This window comes from Sparus aurata, chromosome 12, assembly GCF_900880675.1.
Source record: "Sparus aurata chromosome 12, fSpaAur1.1, whole genome shotgun sequence".
Classification (NCBI taxonomy): domain Eukaryota; kingdom Metazoa; phylum Chordata; class Actinopteri; order Spariformes; family Sparidae; genus Sparus; species Sparus aurata.
This window is the reverse complement of record NC_044198.1, coordinates 7,628,983-7,651,326: the sequence shown is the minus strand read 5'-3', so window position 1 is coordinate 7,651,326 and position 22,344 is coordinate 7,628,983. Positions and strand designations below refer to the sequence as shown.

At 41.5% G+C, this 22,344-nt stretch overlaps 1 protein-coding gene across 2 annotated transcripts; it reads right to left on the bottom strand.

Moving 5' to 3' along the window:
• Positions 1–356: 356 nt before the first annotated feature.
• Positions 357–15,745, bottom strand: ppp2r2ab (protein phosphatase 2, regulatory subunit B, alpha b). 2 transcript variants are annotated; one of them, XM_030435167.1, is made up of 10 exons: positions 15,415–15,745; positions 13,295–13,363; positions 10,514–10,611; positions 10,069–10,234; positions 9,017–9,129; positions 7,360–7,537; positions 6,574–6,738; positions 5,203–5,372; positions 2,885–2,976; positions 357–2,077 (listed from the first exon to the last, which is right to left on the bottom strand). In XM_030435167.1, exons 1-10 carry the CDS (start codon positions 15,419–15,421, stop codon positions 1,798–1,800), a joined length of 1,338 nt encoding a protein of 445 aa, XP_030291027.1. In that variant the 5' UTR covers positions 15,422–15,745; the 3' UTR covers positions 357–1,797. The 2 variants fall into 2 exon arrangements, with proteins under 2 accessions (XP_030291027.1, XP_030291026.1); XM_030435166.1 differs by lacking the exon at positions 15,415–15,745 and having other exon boundaries at positions 13,295–13,373.
• Between the last annotated feature and the right edge of the window lie 6,599 nt (positions 15,746–22,344).

Genomic DNA, 22,344 nt, shown 5'->3' with positions numbered 1-22,344 from the left:
GGATGTGTTCCCAATTAAAGTGTACCTCACACAAACCAGCTGATTTCAATACACCTTCAGTGGCTCGAGCACAGCAAAGCGGCTGGGTTTTGTTATGTCCACCTGTCAGATTCACAGCTGGATTTACACCTTGAATATCAGGCAAACTCACTGCTTAATGATGGAGAATCTCCAGCTGGAGGTGCCCTGTGATCAGGGATATCAGCTGGTCCAGTGTGTTCATAGCGTAAACATGATTCTTGGTTATCTTATTCTTTGGCAACCTAGATTACATATCATCACAGAGAGTCATCAAAACATTGCATAAAACAAGAGCATTGCATCAGATCCCATCAACCATGAGGCAATCACAAGGATGCAAAAAGTAGTTCCTTTATTATCTTCACTGTCATAGATTAAAATTGTAGTTATACATTACTAGAGGCATCAACATAGTCTGAACTGACCACATTTTAAATACGGTGTGGAAACATCAACGGCTGCATATCCTTGTGCAGCTTATTGTACCATCACATACAGTAGCAGTAATAATGTCTGCAGTAGTTTGAAACAAACACTTTTAAGTGACTTAATGCCTCAAATAATGTTTTCTTTTTAAACCGCAGTCTTATAACATATCCAAGTACTTTAAGTTGGTGCAGTAAGAGTCCAGTGTCAAATCAAAAAAAAGGTTTTTCCCTGTTGTGAAGTACGGCTTCAGAGCTGTGGTACACCATGGGAAGACAATACTTAAGATCACTCAAAAAAAGAAAAAAAAAAGATATGTGCAAGGTCCAGCTTCATTTCACAAAATAGGACGGAACAAATCTGGTGACATTTTTAACTTTGTTTTAATATAAATATGACAATCATAATAATTATCTTTGAATAGGCTATCTCTTATACCTGACTATTGTTGAACACAAACAGAAGGAGGAAGAGGAACCAATGCACAGAAGATGTGAAGACACAGAGCCAATCCAAGAAAGAAAATTAAACAAAAAAAATATCTCCTCTGGAGTCTGGACTTATTTGGCCACTCAGAGCCTGAGGCATAGCGAGAGTGAGCAGGACAGCTACTCACTGGGCCAGGCTTTCAATCTGTGAACACACTGTACGTCTCAAACTCCTGGAGGCAACCGCTGATGTGTTGCTGTCCAGCATGAGCAGTTAAGTGTGTAAAGAAAACTGTGAGCATACATTTGTGACTGTTGAGTATGCATGGTTTAATGAAAGATGGGAGACATGTGAAGAGACTCAACAAATACTTTGACAGTATAACAGATGAATTAATAAAAGGTGTATACACAAAAAAAATGTCTTTTTCTTAGAAAAATAAACACTAGAATGGCACAGGACAATAAGGGGACAAACTAAATAAGTGTTTTTTTCTTTATCTACCACAGAGCCATTGGGGAAAAGTTATAAAAATAAGTGTGTCTGTATTCAGAATTTTAAGGAAACTAAACTGGTTTACCCATGTTAACCCGGGGGAAGAAAAGGGGAAGGTGGGCTGGCAAAAAAAAGAAAAAAAAAAACATACCAAAAGGGAGGGGGAAAAAAAAATAAATTGGCACAACATCACTTAAACAACAAGGCGGGTGTTACTCTGCCACAGACAGGCCGACGATGGGCAAGAGCGAGGCTTCCTCTGTCCACATCTAGAACAAAGTGGCAAGGACTGGTCACCCAGTAGTGACGGACAAGGATGCTGGTTGTCGGCGTTACCACAGATCACCCTGGATGAGGCTGCGAGGCTGCAGGTGGGATGACACATGAAGTCACCCACGCCAGATCCCACGTGAGCTCACCACCTAGTTAGTTCACTTTATCCTGGAATATGTAGAGGTTGTTGGTCGTCGCCACTGCGATGATGTTGTCCTGGGGATGCCAAGCAGTGTGAAGGATCTTCTTGTTGAAGTCCAAACTGTCCACGCTGATTTCATCCTTCTTACGTTTGCCGCCAGCGCACACTTTGCGGGGCTTTAGGACCTGCATGGGCTTGCTGTTTTCCCGGGACGCTTCTAGAGTTACATCCCGCCTTTGGCCGCGGTCGAACATCCGGAAGAAGTTGTTGTATGAGCCAGTCATCACCACACTGTCGGGGGAATGTGAGAAAGGTGTGAGCAGTGTCCAATACAACATTTCTTCCCAACCCAATCCACTTGGCCAGTAGATTAGAGGTTGACTATACCTTTGTATATTTTCACTGGTCCAGCAGCCAAAATATAAAATTAACTTTTTTCCCCCAAAACCTCAATATTTATGATTACATTTCAAGGAATAAAGACAGAGCAGTGAGAGTGAGAAAAACATAAAATAGAAGCAAGACCAACAATGCAAAAATGTCTTATAAGTGTTGCAGTCCCTCTACTGCTACGCTTACATGACATTTAATTGCCTTCAGAGTGCAATATAGGACATTGTCGGGATGCCTTTATTACTTAATTTTACTGTGTGCTTAAGCAGTAACTAAGAACAGCATCACTGAACAGGTCACACTGCTTGTTTAGTCTGCTGTCCTCCTTTGAATTAAAATAAACACTTGCAAACATTATGACTTATTTTATCTCTATGTGGGATATTTGTGTGAGAATTGACTGCCTGCCCAAAACAGACAGTATTCCACATTAGCAGACCTGCCAACCTCGAAGAAATGTTATGAGTACAACCATAAAATGCCGATGTGGAGATCAGTACAAAATAACTTATTTAAAAGGTCCTGCAGTCATTACTAACAGAGTTTTGGAGGGTATAGTCATCTTTGCCCCAATTTGCAGGTGCACCACTGTATAAAACTGCAAAATGTAAAATAAGGATAATAAGTCTTGAAAATCATGTAACATCATCAAAGAGACTGTGAAATAGTTTTTCATTAAGTGTCATTTCATCCGCGTGTCCTCACCTGTCATTTCCATTCCAGCAGCATTCAAACTTGTCGAAGATGCAGTCGTTCTCATAGAGCGAGCACAGCTTGCTCCTCAGGTACTCATGAACCTGTAATGATCAGAGGCAGGTGTGACGGGGCTGCACACATCCACTGTCAAAAGGTCTCTATTAACACTGCAGATGAGGATATCCTTAGAAAAAAGTCTGACATAAACCTACACATAAGTCATCTACGTGCTCATCATTTCACATAGAAACTGATCACAATGGAACGAACAAAGCCAGAGCGCAGCAAAACCACATATCTATGGCGCCTCCTAGTGGTCAACATCTAAAATTACAAGGAAGGACTGAAAAAGGGTGTGGTCAATGAGAAAAGTCTGCATTTTTTTTTTCTTTCAGTAATAGTGCATTTGTAAAATAATGCAATCACAACACAGTATAACTATTAGGAATACATGCACATAACCCATTGAATTAAGTATGAAATCAAAATAAAATAAATGTAATGTTCTATTTACAGGCTGTAGATACATTACCACATGGGTAAGAACAACAATGAAATAAATACACTGCTCAAAAAACAAAGGGAACACTTAATCATCACAGCATGACACTAAATTACTTAAACTTCAGGGATATACATCCATTTAGGAAGCACGAGTGATTGCAAATCAATTTTACCTCCTTTGGTGCAAATTAAGGTGACCATTTCAACAGGTGCAATGGAGAGGCGAAAGCAAGAAAACCCCCAGAAGGGAACTGTTTTGCATGTGGTGGCCACAGACAGTTGCTCTCTTCTAATCCTTCCCGACTGATTTTTCTATATTGTTTGTTCTGCTAGTGTCCTTGTCACTACTGGTAGAGTCAGGCGGTACCTGCAGCCCTATCAGGTTGCACAGGTAGTCCCAGCTTCTCCAGGATGGCACACCCATTTTGTGCGCTCATAAGAATGTTCACTGTGTCTCCCAGCACAAGAGAAGGCTGGAGAAGGGCATCAAACCAGCAGCAGATCTGGCGTCTGCTCCTTTGTGAGAGGAGGTACAGGAGAAGCACTGCCAGAGCCCTGCAAAATGACCTCCAGCAGGCTACTGACATGCATGTTTCTGACCAAACTGTCAGAAACGGACTCCATGAGGATGGCATGATGGCCCAACGTCCTCTAGTGGGATATGTGCTTACAGCCCAGCACCCTGCAGCTCGACTGGCGTTTGCGAGAGAACAAAGGAATTTTTTCTCCTCACAGGTGAGAGCAGGTTCACACCAAGCATACAGGTGTGAAAAAGTAAAGAGACACCATGACAAACATTATGCTGCCTGTGACATCATCCAGCATGACTGGTTTGGCTGTGGGTCAGTTTGGCCTGTGGAGGCTTATCCTTGGAGGGTCACAGTCCTCCATGTCATAGCCAACAGTACCCTGACCACTGTTATGTACCAGGACGAAATCTTTACGCTGGTGTGGCGAGCCCTGGGTTCCTCCTGGTGCAGGACAATGTCCGGCCCTATGTGGCCAGAGTGTGTAGGCAGTTCTTGGATGACAAAGGCATTGATGCCATTGACTGGCCCTCTCGTTCCTTTGACCTGAATTGAGGTTATGTATTGGTGCATCCGATGTCACCAAGTTCAACCAGAGACTGTTCAGGAGCTCACTAATGTCCTGATCCAGGTCTGAGAGGAGATCCCGTAGGACACCATCCATCCACGGAGTAAGGAGTCGTACACACTACTGAGTCACATTATGAGTTGCCGTGATAAAATAAAAAAAAGTTTGATCAGCCTGTGATTTCAATTTCTTTACTTAGATTTACAGTGATGACTTTGTTTTCCCATTCTGATGTGATTAAAGTGTTCCCTCAATTTCTTTGAGCAGTATACTACCCAAGTGTATTTGTTGTCGAGACTGTATTAGGTCATCTGACTTCAGATCAATGTTCATTGTATTCAGACAATAGATTATACATCATGAAATGTTTAGCCTGCAAGCTGAGGTGACTTTACAGACACGTAAAATGTTGACCATGTTCATTCAATTTAAATGCAGGAAGCTCATATTCAAACTAATTTCTTTGTTACTTTGATATAAAACATTTGTGGAGACACTAAAAAGTGCCACTCCTACACTGTTGATGTTAGTATATCTCAAACACGTGACTTTTACAGCACAGACAAGGTAACATAATAAGGGACTGTCATTCTAAATGTCAGACTATTTCCCTGAACCGTAGCAAGTCCTTCGTAATATAGTGCCAACGATAAATCCCTCATAGCCCATTTACAGTTGTGCAACAAAGCCAACACCACACATTGCTGCTGTGCATCTGCCAGTCTCACCTGATAGGTCTCCACTGGCCTGCTCTCCATGTTCAAATCCCAGACCTTGACAGACAGGTAGTCTCTGGTCATCATGTAGCGTCCATTGTGGCTGAACTTAACATCCGAGATTGAGGATATGATCTCAGAGAAGAAGGAGCGATTACTGGGATCTTCCGGCTCCTCAAACACTGGACCAGAGAAAGGAAGATGATAAGAAAATAAGTAAAATGACTGCAGTACAGTCAGATTTTTGATTGACAAGAGGACACATAGGGGTTACATAACAAGCCAGAATGACTGAGATCTGAAGATAAACAACAGAAGATGGTTTTAAGCCATAAACTAAAGAAATCACAAAAGTGATGGGCGAGAAACAGTTGCACTTAATTAATTTACACTTATTTTTTAAGAAATCCCAAACGGGTGTGCAGAATCTAATTTCATGATTTCGTGGTGCTGATAAACACTGACATCCTTTATTGACAGGGTGTGTTATGAGTGAAGCTGTCTGTTTACAATGCAGCCATCTCATAGGAGTTTTGCAGTTATGTAACAACAATATTTTCAGTGTGTGATATATTTTGAATAAACTGCATACATTCCAACCCTACAAATTTGATATCCAGAACGAAGGCGGTTCTGTGATTTTGATTTGTGGGGCAGGTAGACAGCAGGTGTTTTATTTATGTTAATGTTACATACTTTCTTCACTCTGTTGCACACTCTGATGTTGTGAGAGCACAGTCACTGACAAGTGGCATCTGGTCTTGCATACCAGTGATGACAGAGCCAGATCGCAAATATATGTCAGGAATGCACCACAAGAAGTATGGAGTCTGATTTTAGTCTTGTGGGACTGCTTTGAGGGCTGAGATGCATCAGCATTTCATCAAACTGTTTACCATGTCAAACCTTCCCGTCAGCGCTCTGACAGTCGCTATTTTTCTGACAGATGAGCTCCTGAAAAATCCCACAGCCAGGAAGTACTTCCCAGCAATGGAGAGCGGCCATGTCATTGCAGTCGCTTAGGCATAACTTGATATAAGGCAGTTTTTAAATTAGGTCTCATCTCATTATCAACCGCTTATCTGTGAGGGTCGCGGGGATGTAACCGCTTTATCCCCCTTTTTCAAGGGGTCGCGGGGGTTACTGGAGCCAATCCCAGTTATCTCTCTGGGCAAAGGCAGGGTACAGTTTTTAATTAACTGATTTTGATATTTATTTATTTTTCTGTTTTATGTGTTTGAAAATGTTAAAGAAGTTAATTTAAATATTGCCAAATATGATGAAACCTGCAGGGCCATGATCCTAGTTTAAAGCAAGATGTTCTTCCAGCCTCAATTCATCGGGCAGTAAGACAAAAAAAATAGAACCAAACCAGATACTCACATTTGGAGTGTTTGTCACACAGCGCTGAAATCCTCATGTCACACAGCCGGATGGTTCCTTTGCTGCTGCTGTAGACGAAGGTGTTACACTGATGGGGGTGGAACTCTGCTGCTGTGATGACCTCCGTTAGCTCCTCCATGTTGGCCGGTTTAATGTCAACAATATCTGAGAGGCGCGGGGTTAAGAGGAATAAACCTTGTTTATGTGGTTAGGATGTTAACTGGTTTTAAAGTGCACGTGATTATCTGTCCTGTTCTGTTCTGCAGCACAAAAACATTTCCTAAATTGTGCTCTAAAATCAGGGCAGTATCCTTTGGCAAGTGTCTAATTTGGTGATTTCCCTGAATAGAGCAGTTGCACAGCAGGCAGAAAAAGAAAACAAAGACTTCAGACTGATAATGGACCAGTGTCTAGAAGCAAAATAAACATCAAGGATGACAATTAGTTTTCTTCAACCTAATTATTAGTTAGACATGAAAGGCAAACAATGCCATGCTTTGTCACACAAGTGGAAAACAATTCTGAATAGCTCGTCTTTGTCAGTGTTATTCTGATGCCAGCATTGTCAATTTTCCTGAATTCTGTCCCCTTTCCGTGTCAAAGGTTCTGAGAGCCAGTGACAGGGGATCAAAACATGTGAGGCCGCATTATAAAAAAAAATACTGCTGATCAACATTTTGCTCACACCGGACACTGATGATTATCCATCTGGCATTACATAACAGAGAGGGTTTTATGAATTAGGCAGGTGTTCAGACACACATGGCCGCATGTATTTAAGGATACTGAAGCTGCGGTCAGTAATCTCGAGGTGCCAGAGGTTGATGCGGAGGTCGTCTGCAGACAGGTAGGTCTCATTGTCACTGTTGACTGAGATAGAGTTGATATGGTAGGTGTGAGCGTTGGCGAACACCCTCCGTGGACTGGCTTCCACCATGAGGTCCATGGGTATTAAAACTGGTACCTGAGATGAGAACAAACAGGACATCACTGGAAACTCATATTGAAGGCAAGAATGAATTTGAAAAGGTCTGAGGGGTAGGTAATAAGTTTCCTTCTTATTAAAACCTGAATTGCTTTCCTTATAATATATTATAATACTGCAGCAGATCAGATTATGAGCTGCAGTTATCTTTGCGGTTGGCAACAGAAAAGGAATCAAAACCAGTAGCCCTTCATGATTCATGATGCACCCATTCATACTTTTGCTTTTGAGCAACACATTTGGAGTGGATGCAGATCTAAAAATAATGGCTTTTGGCTTTTCCTCAAGTTCGAGTCACAACTTTATATATATATTGTACATTACATAACGCTAATGCCTTTGCACCCACAGTTAAAGCCCACACACACACCTGTACCTATACTCGGTACTTGACCAACACTTCTTTTTTTTTTTTTTGGCATAGACACCTTTATTAAGCAGTAGTCAGATAGGAAATATGGGAGAGAGAGGGGGATGTGACCTGCAGCAAAGGACCTCCGGCCGGAATCGAACTGGGGTCGGCTGCGTTTATGGCATGCGCTCTAACCACTCGACCACCTGCGCGCCAACTTGACCAACACTTCTATTAGTTTTGTCACATCTGTTTTTTAATGAAGCTAAACACAGCGCCACTCGTCCGTAGCAGCATGCTTGCAGCAGAGAGCCTTCGTTTTATCATCTGAAGCTGCTCCACTGACCACGAAAGAAACATGCACCCAGGCAGGATTTTGCATCAAGTCTTTTTTTCCTCCATTTACATCTACACAGCCTTCCACATGTAAAAACTACACTAGAAGTGTGTACATAAATGAGTACAGTGTGTTTAAAACTGATTAAATTTAATACCTCATTGTACCAGTAGAAATAGAGACATAGCAGAGCAACCGTGTGGGAGTTTGCCAATTCAAATAAATCACATCTGTGTGTATCCAGGATGGTGTAGTTAATTAATTCATTAACAGGTCAAACAGCCTACGCTTCCGAACCTTGCGTAATCAACTGCATTTGCACCAGGCCAAACTCAATGAGCACACTGTGAAGCCACGCTACAAAGACCAACTCCGTAGCAGGTACCATCAAGTCTATGCCTCTTGTTTTCTGGCCGTAACACCCATTTGAATCTATTGAATACATAATTTGGTGATCCAAGCAAACTGCCAGCCAAATTTCACAAAGTTCAACCTTAAATAAAGTGCAATCAACCAGGACTGTGGCTATTCAGGGTAATTCTACCATAAGTAAGACACTAGGCAAGTAACCTGAGCAGTCGATTACCCAAGGAAGCACACTTACTAAACTTGGCAGCACTGCTCTCTCACTGCTGTATGAGAAGTATCAAATATGCTGCAGTGTAATGTATGTGTAGAGATTATTTTGAGCTGTGCTGAAACCCTGATCTGGCTGGGTAATCCCATCTCCTCAAATGCCCCTCAGGCCGTGTTTGACTCAAGGACTGACCCGCAGTGACGTGATAGTGTTGGGGTCTTTGTAGCGTCCATCCTCCTCCTTGAGATTATAGCCCTCTGGTCTCTTGTCCCGTTCGCTGATTTTCCACAGCTTGATTGTTTTATCTGTCAAAAATGAAATAAATTATGTAAATAACAACAGCAAGCAAACGCACATTCTAACGCGGCTTCCTTTCCCCGGGCACATCTCTATGATGTTGTGAGTGCAATGCGGCTTTGTTCCGTCTCTCCGTGCAGCTTCACACCCCACACAGTGTTTTAGAAGCATGCCCGTTTTACATTGTTGACACAGATTAGGTTTATTTAGTCAATTTTCCCTAAATTTGGGGTTCTCTAATCAATTCCACAAATCACGCATCATCATATTTCTAATAACTGTCAAAAATGCTCACCATATTCTTAGTTTTTTTTTAACCATGTAGCGCAGCCCTTTCTCAAAAGGTGTCAAATAACAGGTGGCAGTACAAAAGCAACCAGTTGTAGAGTGAACACACAATGAAGCTTTGAATACTTTGCCATCAGTCTGTGTGCTGTCAATGTGATTGCATCACATCTGTGCAAAATGAATGTATGAAACTTTACAGGTGTGTGACTGAGACCAAAATGAAGGCCACATATGAAAACGGGTGCGGTCTCGCAACACTATAGTAATCACTACTGAGTAGTCATCTGTCAGCACGTGTACGTGTTAACAGGAGTTCTTCCAGTTAAAAGAATGCAATCATTCAGGATACGATGGTCCAACAAAGGTGCAGTGAGCTGGGATATTGTGTTCAAGGTGCACAACGGGAAATCGCACTTATCACTGTTCGATTTAACAGGAACATTTCCAGATATTTTGCAGAAGAAAAAGCTACATTAAATTTTTCAATTATTAAACCCATTTCTTGTTCACAACTGACGAAGTGTCAAAGGGGCAATAATTACCTTCTCTGTTAAAAAATAGCTGTAATGATCCCTGTTGCATATAAAGTCTCTCTCACTGCTGATTGGTGTTAACAATTATCAGGGTGTACACGCAATGAAAAAGTTAAACCAACTTACCGTTAGTTGACAACAAGAACTGGGCAGCATTCTTCTGAGGAAGCCAGCGGATCTTGTTGATCTTCTCTTCTATTTCCAAACTCTTCAAGTAGTCAAACTCGGGCTCATGGCTCTGGAAAGTGCTGTAAACATTGTATTCGCTCCGGAACTGTGGCTGACTCTTATTCTGCAGGGAGCCGGGGCGAAATATCAGACAAAAGATGAGAAGAGCAGACGTTAGACAAGAACAAGCCAGTGAGGATTGTTTTGTTCTATATTTGATAAATTTCATATCCATCTCTTGGAAAACAAGTGACAGCTTATTTAACTGAGGCATGGATGTATAGTGTACCTCTTGTTAAAATGTAAACTACTCTTTGCTTACAGAACAGTTTCCACAACAGTTCACTCTAACTAACTTCTGACTTTGATGTTTGTAGAAATAAAGCTCAACTTGCAGCTGTACCTCTATTTCCTGCTGGAAGATGACTACACGCCCTCCCTTGTCTCCTGTGGCCAGCAGCTCCCCTGTGTGGTTGAACTCAACAGTAGATATGATGTCCGCTGGAAAAAAACAAAAACGTGACAGATATTTAAACTTGCATCTGCAATAATGTTACTTTTACTAGCAGAGGTAAAAAAATGACTTCTCTCGAATACTGAAGACAATAAAGCACCACTCAGTTCCTCCTCACTGATGGGATATATCTGTCCTGGAATCAAAAAGCTGGATGGACGAGTGTGTAGGCCGGAGATGCAGAAGGATGTCAGAGCATGTAGAGCAGACGGAAAATGATCAGTAACCTAGTTTTTCTTATTCTCTCCCCCCCCCCCCCAGTCAGACAGCATTACAAGTTCCCCCAGCAGCAGCATCTTGCTTTATAAAACCAAACTCTGTCACACACATACACGCTTACTTAACCCTTTGTTGCCCACTGGAGCAGAAAGACAATGCTGCAAAAGGTTGGAGCAGGAGGTCTTTGTGTACGTTATACTCCCGAGGCCTAAAGTAGGGGATAATACATTAGAAGCAGAGGCAAGGCTACTCGAGAGGACATACTTAAATCTTCCATCAAGGAAACAACTTGTTATTTTTCATGATCAATCAATATTATCATCATTTTATTTATTCTATTAGTTCAAGAATTCAGCCAATATGTATGAAATACTGAGCAATGCCCATCACAGGTGTAAAAGCAAAACTCAGACACAGCAAAGCAACTACCCCCATTAGTAAGTGCATTAGTTATTAATGGAATAAGTTATTAATGGAAGTCACTATTCGCGGATGCTGCCTGAATCAAGAACAGTGCGAATAAGAATGTAGGCTGAAGATAATGTACTATTTTCTGTCACTCTGTCGTAAAAATGTGCTGAAACATGCCAGACTGGCGCATGATCCATGAACTGAACATTACTGCCCAACAGTAAAGCATGTTGACATCCTTTAGATTTAGTGTATTCGGAACAACAGGCCAGACAAAGACTTTCATTATCAAATAGGAATTTCTTTCAATCATCTGCGGATAGAAAAGACAGAACAATATTTGTGTCACCGGCTCACTGAAGCTTAAGAATAAATTGTTTCTCTTGATGATATACTTTTTCATAAGCACATACTCTCTCAGAGGTGCATCGAGGTTGGGGAAAATATCTTGCATCTCTCGGGTAGAAGCCACCAGCCAGAAATTTGACAGGAAGACCAACGAAAGCACTTTTCCCAAAGGAAAACCAAACAAGACTCCACACAAAATACACATTTATACAAAAACAGAGCATCCTCATCATTTCAATGTGTCAGCGGTTTTGGGACAGGAGGAGTGCCACTATAACGGGGCTCCAGCACAAACATAGGATCGTCCAGTAAAAAAAAAAAAAGGTTGACTTGGGCTCAAGTTTTGGTCGAGTTTTTAGGGTTTTCATTCCACTTACGGTCATTTTTTTAGGATGCAGTTTGTGGTGCTCCTGAATTAAAAGTGCATTACACTAACAGGTGTTTCCATTGTCTCCACAACATTTATGTCTGTGAGGGTAGAGCATCTCTTTAAAACAGGTTCTTAAAAAAAACATTACAAACTTGAACAATTTTTTAGGACATCCATCACCTCTGAGGACCTTTATGAATGTGTAATAACTGCAGAGGACATCTAATCTAATTCTGAATCTGCCATGTCCATAATTTGTAAAGTAAAAATTCCACTGCAAAGAATATACCACATTTCACCAAACACAAAGCATCTGTGATAATATCAGGCCTGTGTGAATCCTCTTCTCTGTAAGTTTGGGTTTTTAAACATCTGTTTTCTGTTGGACAGACAACTGAACAGGTATGATAATTGTGAATTCGTAAAGTATTAAATAATGTGGAAACGATGCTACACCTCTCAAAGTTGATAACAGAATAATGTAATGCAATGCAACATTATCTGCCTACTGCAATGGCCAGTCAAATACATGAGAACTCACAAGTTCACAGTAAAATCCCCTATTTTCCTATTTCCCTATAGTTAGGAGACCCACCGCACGCCATGAGCTTAGAGTCCATGATGCAGGCAAAGCACAGGTGGCACCTGCCATCTTCTCTTCATCTGCCCAGCTCACTGTTGTGGTTTTAGTCGATACTTTGCTGGACTAATCTATAAAAGGACATTGTAGTCAGTCACCAACCACAGTGACAATTAAGGCTGCACTTCCTGCTGCAGTAAAAGCCTTCCTGTGGCTTGCCAGTGGAAAGCTTTAAATGTGACTCAGCACCAGCAGGATGTGTTTGCTTTGCATTTGTGCTACCTTTACAATCAACTCCAATGCAGCCAATGAATCAGAAAAACAGGCTGTTGTGTGAGAAAAGAAGAACCCAAAGGAAAGAAAGCATACAGACCTATGTAACATGGGAGCTGTAAAACATAGCAAGCCTTTTAAAAAAATTGCATTTTCTCTCTAGTCATGTGCATTATGACCTCACACGCGGAGCCAGGTGATGGATAGTCACAGTTAAAGTTAAGACCCATTATCTTATTGTCCTGCTGCATGGGTGTGTGTGGTTGAACTGTATAGCATCACAGCTTGCCACACAACAGCAGGGTACAATTGTGCTACATCCAGCCGACGGACATGGAACAAATGAGGAAGACACTGCTATCTGCTTACTCACTGCAAGTTGTTTGTATAACCCAACAGCTATAACATTTTCCCACTTCCCATCTGTGCTTTACACTTGTAAATGCTCACTTTTTGGCAGAGCTCATACCTTCAGCAACGTCGTCATCGATGGCTCCTTTCACCTGAGAGAAGCACCACTGCATGTCACCTCCAGGTCCTGTAGACATTCAACAAATAATTAAGTCAAAAGTAAAATTCTGGCAGATTGCAAGTATTCCACATACAATTTAATTTCAAGCGTCATAACATTTCCCAGAATGTAGCTGCATTGCCGTTGGCATTGACTATGATGCAAAAGTGATAAACTTAGATGGCAGAGTTTAACTTTTTTGGCTGATTGCCTCAGCAATAATCTACTACATGATATCCAAACAGTGGACCGATCTTTCTTGCTCACACATGTCATCCAAAAGTAGTACGTCTATAAAGCACATGCTTTTCCTTTAGAGGGATAATTAAAATGATTTTGGAACTACAGCCAGATGGCAGCCGTGTTGTGAAAATGTGTGTTGTCATACGTGTGCAGTGTGCACACATCCTCTGACAATTTCTGCAAAGTCAAGGCTCAAAAGATAAACTCATTTTGTGTCACACTAATGATATCAAATTTATTTTGCATGCATCCACCGAATCAACTAATTTGAGCATTACTCCGATTTGGTTCTCTTAGTTTAGGGGGGAAAACTTCAAATAATGTGCATGAATAAAAACTAGAATCTAGATCATGGTAACAGTAAGTGAATTCAGTCTCTTATATTAAGCCTGGACAACACCTACACCAGCAGAAGATGCTCTCATGCCAGGCTCCTAAAAATAAGAAAAACATGCTTCCGAGTTTGATAATGACCATCACTCGCCTAAACAGGTTTCTTCATCAACACAGCTCATTGCTCAATGAAGCTAATCCTGTACATATTTACACGTGATCATTTCTGTGGTTGCACAATGAAAACTGGTCTGATTTGTCGATAACAATGTCCAAGATGTAGTGCAACAGCTCTGCAGAATAATCAAGGACATTTATGAGTCACTGTGGCTTCATCATACACCCCTTTTGTGAAATGATTCATGATTTAAAACAAAAAGGCAGGGACGAGGCTGCTCCTGGCTAGGACAAGATGCATCTCTCTAATAGACAACCTTCATTTATTGCACATTAAAATGCACAAAGCAAACAGGTGTTTCAGTGTTCACGTCAGCGCATCAGCTCAACCAGAGGATGATGTGCTCCTCTGCCCGAAGACCGGTGCCATTTCCCCGCCCAAATGGACCAAACACATGTACTAAATGTGATAGTTCTGACCCATTTCTTGCAAAGTGGATACATCCTCATCAATCTCAATCGACCACAAAGGGCCAAAATCGCGTATAATATTTTGATAACCAACATTCGTTGCTTTAGTGTCAGCTGATGAATGAAACGCGAAATGCTACGTTAGGCCAAACAAAACCTTGGCCATCTGGGTCTTAGTTAAGGGGGGATTTTTCCACTTTTAATTATTTACATCACCGACACTGTCTCTCCTGACTGAACAGTCCTTTAATTCTGAAATCGCACAGAATATCTAACAGCTTACTCAGTCTGCAGCAGGCCTGAAGTGCTAGCCTGCATGTGGGCAATGTCAAAGTTTTAGCTAACGTTAGCTAGCCTGGCTTGTCAAGCCAGTCATGGCATGTTTGAGAAATGTGTGCAATGGAGTGGAAACCGCCAGCTTCGCCTCCAGCTAGTACCATTCTGCTCCGACATTTAATGCAGATCATATTACTTCAATGAGTGGCGTGTATCATTCAGTCCCGTGCACAAGTCTGAGAACCAGCCTTCAAAGCAACGACAAGCTAGCTTTATGTTAGTGTCGCGGATAGCTTTGTTTGGCTAACACGGTATGCGGCTAGCTTGCAAGACTGGTCCCGGGCCGGTGATAATGGTAAACAGCTACCGTTCGCTAGCAGCAGCAGCAGCAGCAGCATCTGGCTAGCTAGCTTTAGCATGCAAGGACAGGCCAGATGGGCGATGACACTCGAGTATGCTGGCTAGCTAACGTTAGCACTAGCTAAGCTGTGTTAGCTAGCCAAACTGACACTCGGCTACGTTAGCGAATTCTTGCAGCCGTCGGGGCGGAGAGCTCGTCGGAACAGCGGCGCGTTGTAAAGAAAAAGGCCGGCCTGTTCGCTGCGTTTTCACGTGTGTGCGATGTTTAAATGAATTACCTGCCATGACGAGACAGACAGTGGAGCTTGCCTCAGTCAGTCACGATCCTGCTTCCCACTCCCACGCGCTGGTTCGTGGGATCTGAACTTTCTCTTCCGCTGAATCTCTCCGCCGTCTGCCTGCGCAAAGCCCCGAGTGTCAGGCACCAAATTCTTTACCGTAACACCGCTTATTTTTATGGGCTCCCTTCCTTTTATTTCCCGCTCCTCTCGCTGTTGTTTCACTGAATCCTCTCTCTCTCTGTGTCAGTCACTCTCCCCCTCTGTCTTCTCTTGCCGCATCCCACAAGTCACTTCTTCCCCACCCCTCTGCTCTCTTTCCGCACGTGAACCAAAGGGTTTTTATAATGCGCGCGCACAGTGCATGGCAGAGACAGGGACGCGCGTGCACACACGCAGAAGCAGTATGGATGGAGTGTCAGTGCTCCTGTGCAACACCGCTGCTACTGAACACACACTGCACATTAATGTTTGTGTTTAACATTTGGACACAGTGAAACTGACATCCTGCCGTCCTGGTCGTGTTATTTTAATGTGAAAGCTCTCTCCATTGTATGAGTAAATGTATGTAAAGTCTAAGCAGACAGTGGTTCTGTGCTGCACACAGGCCTCCTCCTCAGTCATATCAGTGTGCGTGTAAATCACCTCTGTACAGGAAGTTATTATCCCTATAGTTTGCTTTTGCGCTGCCATGCACTACCATAGCGACATTGAGGCAAATTAATGTAGTATTAATAACACATTTAAGGCTGCACTATGTAGTAGAAGAGGAAGATCTTCATTGACTGATTTTTTTTCTGTGTTAATGAACTAAGTAAACAAATGCTCTTTGTTTTCATGACTGAATAAACTGGATAAACAAACTGAGCTTAAAGGACAACATAGTTCCATACTGTTTTACTTTGTTTACATGTCGCGGACCCTGCCACCTTTCTAGCTGCTGCAAACAGTGTTCTGCTGGACTTTATTTTCCTCTGAGAACAGTTCGTTTATTCAGTTGGGAAAAATAAATATTTCTGAGTTTGTATTATTACCTCAATAATGTTGTCCCTTTAAAGGCTGCCCCTTTAAAGGGACAACAATTGTGAGAATAATCTACCTCTCAAATTCATACTCAAAACAAGTAGGGGGTAACTTATTATGAAAGTAACCGCAAACTTCTGCTAACTGCCCTTTGCTAGTTAGCGCAGTTAGCTGTGCAGCTAGCAGTTTGAGCTAGGAGCTCAAAGACCAGGGGAGTGTTAGTGTTTACAACTCTAGCAGAGGAACTTTAGAACCGGGATGGACCAGAGCTAGCTGGTTAGCATGCTAACTTCAGTAGATTTCTCTGGAAACAAAAATATAAGTCACATTATTTTGACAATTTGAGTGCATTTAGTTCACATCTTACATATTGCCCCTTTATGTAGACTTTAATCTTCCTGATGACTAAAGACAGCAATTCAGTGTGACTTTCCAGAGGTTGCTGAAAAGTGCTCTTACTGATTTAAGACTGTACTGAAACCAGGCAAAATTACTGTTTGCAGTCAGTCACCTGCCACACGTGACATACAAACATGAGCCCAATCCGAATCATCATCATCATTTTCATCATCATTTTAAACGTTGCAGCATTAACCCCTTTGTTCTCCACACCTATTAATAATGACACACGGTAAATATAATACCCATATAATCCCTGCTGAGTTATACTGACATTTACGAGGCCTTACCAGGAATGTTCCCTTTCTAGTTTTTTTGGGGGAGAGTCTCAGTGACACTATTAAAGTTGTACTAACACAGAGCAATAAGAGATCTTTGTCTGCTATACGTGAGACGAAACATTTTGGTTGTGGAACTCCTACCTGCTTCTATTTGTGCTAATGTTATGTTTTCTTTTTAAAGCAGGAGCCAGATAAATGTGTTGGATCTTGGCCAGAACAACAATTGGTGTTGCAAGACTATGTTCCAGACAATCCCAGCAATTACGGACATTCTGGATTCTCTGGGTTTGAGTGGGTGAGCATAGACTGCAAGAGAAGAGACACGGATACAATAGAATGCGCCTATGTCAAGATGGCTGTTTCTACACACTTAAATGAGCTGAAATGTGAAAATAAAGTCACCCAACACTTCAGTCACTATGTGGACACGTAAGTGCACCTAAGGGACTGTGTCTGTAAGCCTATTCTGAACATTTACATCCATTCATGACTATTATTCCAATCCAAAATGTACCTCAGTCGTTTCTTTTATTGCCTGTCAGAACAAGATATGCCTCTCATCACATTATTTTCAGCAAGTCAAGTATAGCACTACTGCTAAGGAAGTCTGTTGGTGGACTCCAGCGAAGAGCACGTCTCAGCACCACAAACACAGAGGCCTTCAGATGTGTAAGTGATAGTTTCACCACCCACACGGACACTTCAGATCCTTTATCTCCCTCAGAGGAAGCGTGCCCACTGAAGAGAAGAGAAAAACACTGCAGTGCTGAGCTGCAACCTGCTAAGAAATGCAGGAATGTGAGGAATATCTTCAAATCAGATGGCAAGCTCCCGAGACAAGGCACCGAGATGAGCATCTCAGCTGGAAGCTCGATCAGTCGGACTGCGAGAGCTATCAAATCTGCCAAGTGCAACATCTTATTAGACCGAGTAAAGCTGTCAATTCACTCCCAGACACCGCTTTCCCGCTCACTTAAACCTGTCAATGATTTCAAACCCTTTCACTGACGTTTCCCATGACAAGATCCCCCTTCGATCTTCTCAAAGCCGCCAGCAGCAGTGCGCCCCTCCGTTGGCCCACCACCTGCCCCTCATCCCAGAGACAGACAGCACAAACAACCATCAGCAAAGAGAAGGGAAGCAGAGAGGGGCACCCCTGCGACCAACTGGCAGTCTCAGTTTTATGTATCCACGCTTAAGGATAAGCCTCAGACCTCAATGTCAGCAGCTTTCCCTGGCACCAGTGTTTGCCTTTGGAAGATTCTGATGATAACTGTTCGGTGAGGTCTGTGGACTATCTGGAACAATTGGAGGAGACACTGCTGTTTAGTTTTTAGGTATAATTTTTCATGGTTTTAGGTCACAAATCATATTACATTTTGTAGACGCTGCGTTACTTTGAGTTAAATGCCAACACTAGCATGCTAACATCCTCACTTTTGTTCTGCTGTTCTCATCATGTTTGAGGCTAATGCGTTGTAATTTTGGCAAATCTAATCGAAACGATCTGCACGGCTACCAGTAAAGGTTCATGGGAAAATCTGTTTTTGCGATCAGGTCGAGCTCCCCCTCTAAGTTGAACTCATGTTCAAGTCTCAAGTGTAAAGCTCTGCCTGTTAAAGGTTGCTGGACTTCCTGTCAGACTGAAGGCAGCTTGTGTTGCGGCCTCACGCTGCAGTGAAGGCACAAAGACAGGACTTTCTTGTTTGGATGTTTTCATCCTCGGCTGGAGCCCATCAATGTGTGCATAAATTACTGCCCCCGATACAGGAAACTGACAGTGTACATCAGTGAGATTAATTCAATATGCAGCATCTGTCGAATGCAATGTGAAATTTGCATAAATCTCCTGTCAGCATTTTCCTAATGCAACATGTTTGGCCACATGTTGTGATGCTGCAACGTCATTAGTGTCAAGAAGAATGTAAAGTAAGACATCACAATACTGTTTATCATTGCACTGTTAAATTACACACAAGACTTGAAAGACGGTAAAAGACGAAGGGTCAGATAAACACATTACGCAATTGACAGTCGATTTTTTAAATTTTTCACTTAAATCAAGTGTCCTATTATGACTGCAACCAGCTTATAACACTACCCTTTCTTACCTTTCTTGTTCAGTCAGCAGGCTCTTATTTGTTTAGTACACATGACAGTGCTGGTGAGGAGTGGAACTCAGCCTCTGTTACTCTGTTTGTGTCCACTAGGGGGCCACCGAGATTAGAAAATGTGGGTTACACCAAGGTGAAGGGTCTCCGGGTTGATGGTTGGGGGTCTCCTCACCACATACACACTTCATTTTCTTTTCTTCATATAAAAACATAGTCTTGCTTCACATTGAATTTCCACACGACAACAGGACAGAGGGAAAGTGTAAAAAAAGGCTAAATTAACATAAATAAATAAATTAATTAATCACAGAATTATGAATTACTTAGCAGGAAAGGTAGGCGCTAATAAGTAAGTAATTAAAGCAACAGTATATTATTATCACCATGATGAAAGGGTAAACAAAAACCTTATATGTTACATGCTTTAATACCACAACAGACATTTATTATTGGTAAAAATGAATAAATAAATAAATAAAAGTACAAAGTGTGTGGGAGGGGGTACATTACATTTTGTCACTTTAACAGTCAAACGTGCCGAATACGATTGAAGCCCATTCAGTTGGACAACATCTGCCAATGGCCGACCAGCACCCATGAAGTCTTGGGCGACTCATAACTCTGTACGTTTACTGTAAATGCTATTCCAGAGATTACAAGTCACTTTGACTGTTGTTGGCAGCAGCAGTATCAGAGTGTATGAGACAGAAGACAGAAAAATCAAACAAAATGTTCGACAACATAAAAACCCACAGATTCGATGGCAGTCTGGCAGTGTTGACGACTGGTTTCTCCGTGTTCTCTCTCATCCGTCATGTGTATTTATAACATTGTGCAATATAAACAATTAGAGCGAGTGATTTCTGTCGGTGGCTGTGTTTGCTGCATGATAGTACGCCCGGTTATGGCAGCTCACTATCATAAAAAGCATGTATAATGCTAATGGAGTACATTTTTTCTGCATCCATTAAGTTCATAATTGGACAATCAATGAGTGAAACATTAACAAGGTTATGTAATCACTGGTTCAGTGTTCTGTGATCATGGACAACAGTGTCTTCGGCCCTCTTGTCAGCTTTGAGCAGGTCAAAGACTCTCTCACTATGGTTACATCCTCTTTTCAGTCACCCAAATCACCTGTGACGTGAACCTGTATGGGAGCCATTACATTTAAAAAGATGTTAAGCTCCCAGGCCTGAAAAAGAGATCCACAGGGACTGTTTACTGATTTCCAAAAAGCCTTTTGCTGATTTGCGTTGCTACAGATGGCTCCATGTTCCTATTATCCAGTTTTAGATAATATTTAAATAAACATAAACATGTTGTCCACGCTACACAGTGCTGGGTTTCCGAAGTAGCAGGTGGCCGAAAAGACAAATCTTTGTTTCTAGAAGACAGAAAACATTCAAAAATGATTATATACATGTTCTTAGCTATCTTAACTTCCTCTTATTGCTGTGGTAATCGTTGCATAATGTTTCACGGCCTAAAGAGAGGCGTTTTGCAATATGTGTTAGATAGACTCTTGGTGTAGATTGCGCACAAGTCAAAGTTTGTGAACTGGAGATTACTGTAGTAACCAAGAAGAACCATGTTCTGGTGTTGCATATTTGATGCACAATCAAAATAAATGCTTCTTCATTGCACAGAAACATCAATCCAAGATGCAACCTTGGATGTGTTCAGTATCTCAGTGTAATATGTCTACTTTCAGATTCATCATTATTAAACAGTGTTAACAGACAGGGAGGCAGATTATGAAAATGCACACCTGGTGCCTCGTGCAGGTGCTTACATAATAATTTGATGCATTAGGATGATGTAATTATTATGATGTAACTGATGTAATTGCAAAAACAGCGTGCAGAAATCGCTTCTTTGTGAAAAAGAAAAGAAAGAAAAGCTTAAATGTCACAGGGCTTCACTTCAGTTTGCCTCGTGACAAGGACTGCAAACCTTTTGGTCTCTGTGAGCACATAGAAATAAAGCAGAACCGTTTTATTGGCCGAGGAAGTGTGTACACAAAGGTGTCAATTACACTGGGGATGCTGATGCCGTCCCCACCACATTTACAAAAGCCCAATTTTATCTCTATTACTTTTTAAAAGCTTAATTTTGCTAAAAAAAAAAAGAAAAAAAGAAGAAGTAAATAAATTGCACACAGAAATGTTAAATAGGAAATTATATGTATTCCAATTTCTAGGACCGTTATGCAATACTGTTTCAGGTAATTATCTACACTTCACCACATATGATTCATGTGTTGCATTGCCTAAAATTTCACATGTTGAAAACTATTCAACAGAGGTTTTTTTTCATGTGAGCCCTTATGTCCCCGCCACTTTTCAACTCAAAGTGTTGACACCCCACATGCAGGGGGCGGGACTCCGGTTTTACATTGCTGTCAGTGTGCTTATACAGAAACAGGCATACTGCTAGGAGTAAGGACATGTAGAACTAAACAAATGAGTACAAGAATAAAAGAAAGCAAGAAATAAAGAGAACTAGATAAATATGTGTACACTGGGGGATGGATTATGTATATGTTCTATACAATTTTATACAGCGAGCATATGCAGTGCAGGCCTATTGATTATCAGAGATGTGAACTCCTGGTGTGATGTGACCCGAGGGAGTGCTTTAATGACCTGCAACTTGACCAGTGAGAAAATGACAGCAGACTCAAATTGGACACAAGCGACTCGAGACATGATAACTCGAACAACTTGTCCGAGTTCATTTTTTGTTTTCAGTTTATTTTAATTTTTTTTTTTCTGTCAGTATTTCCGTCTGTCCAAAGGTGATAGGACTGAAACATTTTTTTAGATTCCATATTTTATAAAATATCTTATTTGTTGATTAGATTTATTTTACTGGATATTAGGAATTCTTGGACATACTTGGACCCTTTTTGGACAGGTTGTGAATTTGCTGATAATATTTTTTATTAGACTGCAGATACTAATACATTGTCTTTCCTATTACAAAAATCAGATACTGCAGGCGGTTGGGGGAGGAATTTAAAACTTGATTTAGCTTAACTAAGGACTGAAAAATGACTTGGGACTTGGACCTCAACTTGAAACATGTGTCTTGAGTCACACATTCACCAT